At 47.6% G+C, this 10288-nt stretch overlaps 1 protein-coding gene across 3 annotated transcripts in view; it reads left to right on the forward strand.

Moving 5' to 3' along the window:
- The window catches only part of BCOR (BCL6 corepressor), a 71873-nt gene extending 62020 nt beyond the window's left edge, over nucleotides 1–9853 (forward strand). For all 3 annotated transcript variants that reach the window (XM_029603164.1, XM_029603166.1, XM_029603165.1), the window contains 5 exons: nucleotides 4858–5024; nucleotides 6500–6645; nucleotides 8624–8701; nucleotides 8908–9052; nucleotides 9479–9853. In XM_029603164.1, the coding sequence (XP_029459024.1) occupies nucleotides 4858–5024; nucleotides 6500–6645; nucleotides 8624–8701; nucleotides 8908–9052; nucleotides 9479–9773 (831 nt within the window). In that variant the 3' untranslated portion in view covers nucleotides 9774–9853. The remainder of the gene's footprint in view (nucleotides 1–4857; nucleotides 5025–6499; nucleotides 6646–8623; nucleotides 8702–8907; nucleotides 9053–9478) is intronic.
- Nucleotides 9854–10288: the final 435 nt, after the last annotated feature.

A 10288-nucleotide genomic window follows, 5' to 3' on the forward strand; every position in this document is an offset into this window, starting at 1 on the left:
TTATTTGTGTAGTTCTGTGGTTAATAAATCTGGATTCATTTGCTCCTAGATACAAAAAGTGATTAACAAGTTAAGAGATGCCTACCCTGAAAAACCTACGGTCCGAGGGGCCTGTTTGATATATAAGCCCCCATATGGATAACTGAAGCAACAGGGACTAAGTGACTTGCCTAGGATTCTAAGTATCAATGGCAGAAGCAGGATTTATTTATTTTATTTATTTATTTAATTTTATATACCGGCAACCGTTTGCACATCGTGCCGGTTTACAGATAACTTACAAACCAAGATAAATATAGGCAGAGCCTTTACAAAGAACTGTGTGTAACATGAGAATAGTAACATAGTAAAAACTCGAAAACTAGGGGAGGGAGGGGTGAGGGTGATCTTGACGCGGGGGGGGGGTGAGGACGGGTACAGGAGGAGAAAATATGTACAGGGAGTCAATAAATAGAGAATATGTACAGGGGTTGTATACTAAGGTTGTATGTGCGCATGAAGAGCAGGGAGGGGGGTGAGGGGGGTGAGGTAAAATGTACAATTGTATTAGGTGATGGCTTGTTAAGTGAATGATGTTAGGTGAGGGGTTTGAGGTTGTCCTGAGGGGAAAGGTGTAGGTCCTGTGGTGGGGGTGTTAGAATTAGGAGGAGGTTGAGAGGGGGTGTTTATAGGTGAGGATGGTGATTGGGGGTATGCTTGGAGGAAGAGCCAGGTTTTGAGTTTTTTTTTTAAAGGTAGGGGTGGAAGTTTCGATGCGAAGGTCAAAGGGCATGGAGTTCCATAGGGAGGGGCCTGCGAGGGAGAGGGCCCTCTTGGTGGAGGAGATGAGCCTTGTCGATTTTATAGAGGGGGGAATAAGGGTTCCACGAAGGGAGGAGCGGGTGGGTCTTGTGGAGGTACGTGGGAGGAAAGGAGGGTTTAACCAGTTGAAGTGTTCATTTGTAATGCTTTTGTGTATTAGGGTAAGTGTTTTGTATAAGATTCGTGAATGGATGGGAAGCCAATGGAGGTTGATGAGGGTGGGGGTAATGTGGTCTTTCTTCTTGACATTAGAGAGGATGCGTGCAGTGGCGTTTTGGAGGAGTTGGAGAGGTCTGATGTGGGTGGCCGGGAGTCCAAGTAAGAGTGCGTTACAGTAATCAATTTTTGAAAAAATAAGGGATTGGAGTACTGTGCGGAAGTCATGGAAGTAGAGGAGGGGTTTGAGTTTTTTGAGGGTTTGGAGTTTGAAATAGCAACTGCTAAGGATAGATTTGATGTATGGTTTAAAGGTAAGTTGATTGTCAAGTATAATACCCAAGTTTCTTGTGTTGGAAGAGAGGTTGGGAAGGTGGAGTGTGGAGGGACAGGTTGTGGGTGTATGTTTAGAGGAGATGAGGAGGAGTTCAGTCTTTTGTGGGTTAAGGGCTAGGTGCATGTCTGTGAGAAGTTGGTTAATGGAAGTGAGGATGGTGTCCCATTTGTGTAGAGCAGTGAGTACAGTGTCTGTGAAGGGAATGAGTATTTGCACATCATCTGCGTAGATGAAGTGTGTAATGCCAAGGTTGGAAAGGAGGTGTGTGAGGGGGAGCATGTAGATATTGAATAGAGTGGAAGAGAGAGAAGATCCTTGGGGGACGCCACAGTTGAGATTAACAGGGGGGGAGGTGAAATTGTCAGTGAGGACTGTGTAGGTGCGGTTTTGGAGGAAGGACTTTATCCAGGAGAGGGCGGTGCCTGAGATTCCTATGCTGGTGAGTGTGTTGATGAGGATGTTATGATTTATGGTATCGAAAGCGGCGGAGATGTCTAGCATGGCAATGAGATAGGAGTTGCCGGCATCCATTCCTTTGATGATAGTGTTTGTGAGGGAGAGGAGGAGGGATTCCGTACTGAGGTGTTTACGGAAGCCATATTGTGTAGATGGGAGTATGTTGGATTGTTCTAGGTGGTCGGAGAGACGGGAGTTAACTAGTTTCTCAATGATTTTGGAGAGGAAGGGGAGATTGGAGATGGGGCGGAGATTGGAAAGGTTGGTAGGGTCAAGGGAGGGTTTTTTTAGGATAGGTTTGACCACAGCTTGTTTCAGTGAGTTGGGTACCATGCCGTGTTCCAGGGAGCAATTCACGATTTTGGAGAGTGAAGAGGCTATTGTTTTAGGGATAGCGAGAAGTAACTTAGTAGGGATAGTTTCGGAGGGGTGGGAGGAGGGTCTCATCTTCTTTAGAATGTTTTCTATTTCTAGTGTTGAGGAGGGTTCAAAGGAAGATAGGATATTAGGCGTGTGTGGGATAGGGGGAGTTGTGTTGTTAATGTTGGGGGAATTGTTAGTGTTTGTAGTAAACTTGGCGGTGATGTTTGATATTTTGTTCTTAAAGAATAGGGCAATGTCATTGCATCGGGTCTGGGTGGAGGCGACTTGTGGTGTAGACATGTTAGGTTTGGTGAGGTTTGAGACTAGGGTAAACAGTGCTTTTGGGTTGAATTGGAGGTGGTGAATTTTTTTGGCATAGTATTCCTTTTTTGTAGCTTGAATGGCGTTTCTATATGCGTGCATGAGTTGGTAGTAAATGGTTTTTGTGGCGGTGGTAGGGTGTTTGCGCCAATGTCTTTCTGCTGCTCTAAGCTGGATTTTTTGGGATTTGAGTATCTGGGTGTACCAGGGTTTTTTAGATGATTTGGTTTGAGTGATTGTTTTTTGAATGAACGGGCATAGGTTGTTGGCGATTTTCAGGGTGGTTTCTGTCCAGGTGGATATAGCGTTATCTACTGTTTGTAGGTCAATATGGCCTGAGATGTTGGAGCAAGCTGTGGCCAGGGTATCTATAGGGCAGGTTTTGGGGAAATGGAAGGATTTAGGTTGGGTAGGAGGGGAGGTAGGAGGGATTTGTAGGGAGAGGGTTGTGTTGATGATGGAGTGATCGGACCAGGGGACAGGAAGGCATGTGGGGGAGTGGATGATGTTTATGAGAGGATTGGTGAAGATGAGGTCAAGGGTATGACCGGCTTTGTGGGTTGGGGAATGGATGAGTTGGGTAAAGCCCATTGCGTCTAAGGATGTGATGAAAGCTTCACATGTGGGGGATTGTGGAATGGAGTCAACATGTAGGTTAAAGTCGCCAAGGAGTATTGTGGGTATGTCGGGAGAGAGGGAGATGGTGAGGAATTCAATGAGGGGGGAGGGGTCCTTTTCCAAAAGACCAGGGGGGGTATATATGAGACATATTTGTAGGGATTGCGATTTGAAAAGGCCTACTTCGTATTGATTGGGAATAATGCAGGTTTGTGAGGTGAGCTTGAATTCTTTTTTGGCAATGAGGAGTAGGCCCCCTCCTCTTTTCTTTTTTCGGGGGATGGAGAAGATGTCATAATTTTCAGAAGGTAGTTGGTTAAGGAGGGGGTTGTCGCAGGGTTTGAACCAGGTTTCAGTAGCTGCAAAGATTTCTGGTTTGGAGTCGGTTAGGATGTCATTAAGTAGGTGTGTTTTTTGTTTTAGGGATTGGGCGTTAATGAGTAGGAGTGAGATGAGGGAGATGGTGAGGGCTTGGGAGGTGGGAGCTATAGGGATGGAGGTCAGGCGCCTTTTTTGGGTGTTGTGGAGGGTGTGGAAGGGGGGGGATAATTTGGAGGGGGGTGTGAGTGGGTAAAGGGGGGGGTGTGGATAGGCGTATGGGGGCATTGTTAGAGAGGGCTAATCAAAAGAAGTATTGGAGAGCACAGACACAGTGTGAAATGCAGGAAACTTATGGCAAATAACCAGGTTTAAAGACAGTTGTAGCAGGATAATGCATAAGCGGGCACGGTATTGCAAAAGAGTAGGTTGAAGGAACTTAAAGCAAGGCAGGAACCTTTAGACAGATAGTTAGGTTTCAATACAATTGTAACAGGATACTGCAGATGCATACACAGTATTGCAGAAGAGTAGGATGAAGGAACTTAAACAATTATTGCATTTGGAGGGAGTGGTGTAGCTGGAGTATAGGCAATGCAGATTATCAATTGACAACAATTGGTGAGAGTAATGCAGGGGAAATGGCTTACTATAATATGACATGCGATTAGATACTTAGATAGAGTAGGTTGAGGAGTGCAGATACAGGGTTCACTTACATATGGTTCTCTTGACGAATGTTTACAGTATTGTATGGCAGAGAGTTGTGTACAGTCCAAGGGCTGTTTTCTGTGAGTTCTTGTCAGCAGATGACGAGCATTGGGTTCTAGCGGGGTGTCTTTAGCCTTAGACACATTACTGGTGGAAAGGTAGGATGCGTAGTAGCGGGCTGCTCGGGGCGGCACGAAGGGGCGAGACAAAGGGGCAGGCCCCTTTGTCGCGCTCCTTCGTGCGCGCGACGCCGGTAGAGGAAGGGCGATTAAATGGAAGGGCGATCCCTTGGTTCCCAACCCATTACTGCATCTGCTAGACCACTCCCTGTCCGTGAATAAGAACAGCCAAGCTGGGTGGTCCCGAAGATCCCGGAAAGCCGGTATCGCGTCTCTGAGGATGGTGACAGCCGCTGCTTATAGGGCGTGCGTAGGAAGCAGGATAGTCAGAAACGTCCCTCTGCTGTCACACTCTCCCGGGCTCTGGCACTCATGGTTTAGGGGATGACGCCTCGGACTTTTGCATTAAACAGCCTGTGCTTGAGCTGTCTGATCCCTCTTTCTAACCCAGGTATATTCTTTGCTGGCACACGGTCCTGTGGCAGTGACTGGCAGACCTTCATCCTGCCTTGGGTGAAGGGGTAATTCTGTTTGTTTTCAGCTGTTGCAGACGGGAACTGAGGCTGGGGGGGGGGGGGGGGGGGTTGGCCAGGGGCCCCAAGGAAGTAAATGTTGCCAGATCAGCGAGGGTTAAAACTGTTTGCTCTTTCTTTCCAGGAGGTGGTTCTCTACTGTCTGGAGAATAAGGTGTGCGACGTGAACCATCGCGACAATGCGGGTTACTGTGCCCTGCATGAGGCCTGTGCCCGGGGCTGGCTTAGCATCGCACGTCACCTGCTGGAGCACGGGGCCGATGTGAACTGCAGCGCTCAGGACGGCACCAGGTGAGGTTACCCACGCCGGGACCCCGGGGCAGTGCTCGGGTGCTGTCGAGTTTCCCCAGTTGGGATCACCTAGAGCAGTGCCATCCACAGGGCCGGTGCTTAGCTTTTTTTTTTTGTGGCCCTGTGCGAACAGTTAATTTGCTGCCCCCCACCCGTGTCCCCCAGTTTATTTATCTCCCTCCGGTAATCTAAACTTTACAATCTGATATTTCTCCCTACCCAGGTCCGTTCCCTGCGCCTCTGGGACCCATGGCCATTGCAAGGATATCAGATGTCATAGGCGAACTTTAAAAAAAAAACAAAAAACCCCCACGCATGCACAATTAAAAGTTGCATTTATAATAACAGATTTTTACACTAAAAAGAACATTCAGAGTATAGTCTTCTGAGGTAAACATTATTTACGCAACCTGTATAGTGTGTTTACATGCACTGCTGTGGTGCCAACCAGAAAACCCTGCAAAAATAACCCTTATGGTATTGGTCCTGGTGCAGTGCATTTCCGACGTGGGCTTGACCCTCAGAAAGCCTTGCGTAAACCTCCCGTACCAAATCAGCACTACCTGCCAGCCCTCAAGCAATAATAATCTTACCTCTGAGAAAAGTAAAACTGCAAATATAAACCTGCATACCCATCCCAGCAGCAGCATCCGAATGACGTCCTCTCCTGGCTGCCGCGGAGCCAGTCTTGCAAGAGGAGGCTCGGCGGCAGCAGCAGATGACGTCATTGTAATGCTGCTGCTGCTCCTGCTCCTGTTGCCGGCTCCACCTGATTACGCCTGCTGCTCCTGTCCGCCCTCTGTGGCTCGGCTGAGCAGCGCAGGCCGCCACCATTGCTGCCTGCTCCGTGTGCTCTCTCTTTTTTTTTTTTTTTTTTTTTTATCCCGGCTCTGCGTGGGTAATCTGCTCACGCTGGCCTGCTCCCATCCTCTCTTCCAACCGCACGGCACAACCTGCTGCGTTTTCCTACTTTTTCCCAGCCCTGCCACGTGAGTCCGTGCCACCTGCCTCCCCCCTGCAGCTGCCCTTCCTCTGGTCAGGGAGCCTGTGACTGTGACTGTCTGGACACCGAATGCCATCTGCATGTGTCTTGCACTTAGTGTACTGCATGTGTGTACACACTTTTTTTGTTTGCATACTGCCCCCTCAGGTGGGAGTTTTATTCTCGCTGCTTATTCATGGGGGGGGGGGGGGGTGGGGAGGCGTTTCCATGACTCACGGGCAGTGGGCTGTGTGGCTGTGCTGTCCCGTGGGCTGCCGCCCAGGCCGCTGGTGCCACGGGACACACAAATTCTAGACATTAAACATCAGGATGGAGAGCTTAGTTCCTGCCATGCTGTAGGTTTATATTAAGGAACCCCCTGGTGCACAGTTTGTAGGAACAGACAGATAGGAATTGGTTGATTTGGCCTGGAGGAGAGTGTCCCGCCCGTTATCACCGCCCTGACCTCTGCACGCACTTCTCTCTTCTCCAGGCCAATCCACGATGCAGTGGAGAACGACCACCTGGAGACTGTCCGTTTGGTGCTTTCCTATGGTGCTGATCCCACCCTCGCGACCTACTCCGGAAGGACGATAGCGAAGATGACCCACAGTGAGCTGATGGAAACCTTTCTCACAGGTGGGCGGGCTTCTGCTGTTCCTCCCTGCATGTGCAGAGAACCCCAAAGGTTTTCATCCTTTCTTCCTTGGCTGGCACCTTCTGCAAAAAAAAATCTGAAACATGGGAGCTGCTTAATGAATTAAAAAAAAAACAAAAAAACCTGTTGCCTTTTTCAAGGAAAAAAAAAAGATGATTTTATGAATGCCTAAGAGTGTTCTGGAACAGTCCACAGGGGATCCTTTTACTTATTACGTGTGACTGATGTACCCCGTGCCTTGTAATTTTATGGATTCTTGCTGGTTCCCCACCTATCCTGGTACATTCTGTATTTGCTAATTGTTTTGATAAGTTTCCCTACCGGTCTGCCGTGCCAGTCCCGTTCCGCTTTTCTACGAAGCTGCTTTACAAATATTATTCACTGCTTGTGGTTGCAGAAATTATCTGGAATCAGAGAATCTTATTTTATTTATTTTGGGTAGTGACTTTCATATAAACTGTATCCAGATGTTTTTTTTTAGGAAATGGAAAAAAGTGTGGTGAAAGCATCTGTGAACCTTTTTCATGGCTGGGCAAGTGAGCAGAGATGGCAGCTTGCCTTAGCAAGCTCTCTTGGATCCTGTATTGGTGTCTCCATCCCTGTTCACTCTCCTCCTGAATCCGCCTTGTGTGCCGACCAGCAAAGTTATCACTGTTACTGCACCAAGGAGCAATGCTAGGCCACGCCAGTCCTCAAGAGCCCCAAACAGAGCTGGCCTTTAGGATCTCCAAAATATGCAAATTAAGCAGGCTCCTAGAGGATGTGTGCAAATGTATCTGATGAGTATTTGGTGGGAATATCCTGAAAACTAGTGCCAGCTCCCAGGAACTCGCAAATTGAAATCCCTGCTATCTCGTTGACTCTTCATGACCTTGGGGACATCACTTGACCTTCCTGTACTGTAATTGGTTTTCCTCCTCCTGATGCAGTGGGACCAAGTTTTCTTTTTTTTAGGACTTCCTGTTTTATGGCCCAGGTTTACCTTTTTCTGATGCCTACCTGGCTTCCACATATCAGACGATTAAAAACTTCTTTCCTCACCACCTCTTCTTGAGATCTTTCAGATGTTGGCATGAGGCCCTTTTCTGTGACTCTGAATTAATGATTGTAAAGTGTGCACTGATCTGATTTTAAACATCACATAAGTCTGGATTAGCATTGCAAACTGAGGTTTCTGGTTCAGTGGCTGCTAGAGGAAGCATGTGAGAAATGTGTGTGTGTGTGTAGGGGGGGGGGGGGTGCATCGAAAAAAAAGTTGTTTTACTTTTTTATATTTATCTTTCATTTATTTTGGTTTATTTACTTGAAACGAAATGAGCACCAAAGCAAAAAAAACGAAGGGGCCAGGTTTCCTCTCCTGCCCTCGTTGGGTCCATCTTACCCTATTTGTGGGTCACAAGAAGTTGAAAAGAGGCAGGAGCAATTGCCAGTTACCCTTGCCCCACTGGGTCCCATTTTCAAATGAGTGCTGGCTGGTTCTGAATTTGTCACCATTGTACAGCCTTACAACAAGGTGGAGCAGATTTGAGGGCTGGCTGGTGCCATTTTGAAAACAGGACTTGGTGGTGCAGAAGTAACTGGGGATCACTCCTGCCCCATTTCAGCTTTTTGCAAACTACAGATGGAGTAAGATGGGTGGGGGGATAAGGGAAGGCCTGAGATGGGGTGGGAGTGCTTTATGGGATGGGGATTGGTGGGAGGAGACCAAACTAGGGCTCAATTCTGAAATGCAAAAATAAAAAAGCCACCAACGAAGTTCATTGGGGCTTTTTTTTGTTTTGAAACGACCCATAACGAAACAGTGCATTTCACTGCCTTTTTCATTTTGTTTCAAACATATGTACCCCCTTAGAGAAATGTGTGCTGCTCTAGAATGCATCTAATAGGTTGGGTCTGTGTCTCATTATTCATAAGTAGGTTTGTTCTGATCTGTGTGCATGCTTTTCTTCCTCTCCCTAGAATATCTGACTGACCTTCATGGCCGGAGTGCTGATGACCCTGGTGTGTGCTGGGACTTCTATGGCAGCTCCATTTGTGGTGGGTACAATGCATCCTATAAATGAAATTTTGTGCGCTCTAAAAAAAAATTCACGTACAGCATAGCTTTAAATAATTCTTACATTGACCCAATAAAGAGAATTGGAACCTGCAAAGATTCCCATTTTCTGCAGGATCACCATTGTTCCTGGGATTCCAGACCATGTAAGTTTGTCCCTGTAATTTTAGCTTCTGCCTCTCCCCAGATCCCAAGGATGAATCTGGATTTGATATTCTGGCTGATCCGCCTGGCCCAGAGGATGAAGACGGCTGCAGTGACGTGTTTGAATTTGAGTTCTCAGACAGTCCCCTCTTGCCATGTTACAACATCCAAGTGTCTCTCTCTCAGGGGTACGAATTTCTAATAAAACTGCTCAGGTGGGCTGCATGGGAAACTGCTGCGCTTCAGGAAATCTGGTATTTTAGAGGGTGAGAAGTGAATGACGGCTCTTCCTAACAGGGAGTGCTTTTTGAGATGGAGGAAGGGCTGAGATTTCAGGTGCAAACCTCAAAGCATGCCAAAGAGCATTCGTCTTCCTGTACTTTTTTTTTTTTTTTCATTTTCCCAGAAGACAAAAGTTCAGTGTCTGGCAAAGTTTCAGGATCACTTAAAAGCCTTGAACTGCTGCTTTATGTGCAATTTAAAATAGTTTAGTAAATTGTCAATATTTAGTGCATGCTGAAAGAATTTTCAGATTGTGTGGGGCTGCGTTTTTCCTTCTCCGGTAAGTCCTGTAGGTAGCTTTAACTTTTTTTTTTTTCTGTTTCTAATTGCAGCCCCCGGAACTGGCTGCTTCTCTCGGACGTGGTAAAACGGCTAAGGATGTCGCCCCGCACGTTCTGCTGCGGCTTCCCCGGCGTGGATATTGCCACCATCACCGAGGCGGAGTTCCACAAGCAGGTGTCCCTGAGCTCCTTGTTCTCCTCTCCCAGGGACCTCGAGGCGTTTAGCCCAGACAGCAAGGAACCGGTGGAGCTGGTAAAGCTCACGCACGAACTGCAAGTGTTACTGGGGTCATCCCTGGAGTGGCTGCATCCTGAAGACGAGCCCAGCTCTGCAGTCAGCTGGTGACCTGGCACAGCCCGCTCTGAGCGGCAAGATTCAAACGTGCTGCCCGCAGGACCATGGCACTTACGACACTGCTGGGTGGGAGGGGGGTGGGGACACGTGGGGAGGGTGGGAAATCCGCATTTCCTAGTTTGGAGAAATGCGGTTCCTGTGGAATAAGACAAAGCACGCAGGGCCCATGCTCATGCTCTGTACAATTTGTGTCATGTATCAGATCACCGGTGGGGTCCAGGGCATGCCGAAAAGTGGTGGGAGAGGAAACCTTGCAGAGCATCATTCTGGGCAGTTCTGCACCCCTTCTGATACTGTGTGTGTGTGTGTGAGGGGGGAGGGGGGCACTGCCGCTGTGCTTCCCCCTGTGTACACGTGTGCTTGTGACAGTTTCTGTAAAGAAAGGACACTGTTAAACATGAAAATATGATTCATTTGTAGAAGACTAAATTCCAGGCAGGAACTTCAGAAGAAATTTTATTTAAAAAAAAATAAAGCAAGAAAATGACAGTTATTTAATCTGTTTT

The sequence above is a fragment of the Rhinatrema bivittatum genome, chromosome 5 (assembly GCF_901001135.1).
Source record: "Rhinatrema bivittatum chromosome 5, aRhiBiv1.1, whole genome shotgun sequence".
Taxonomy (NCBI): domain Eukaryota; kingdom Metazoa; phylum Chordata; class Amphibia; order Gymnophiona; family Rhinatrematidae; genus Rhinatrema; species Rhinatrema bivittatum.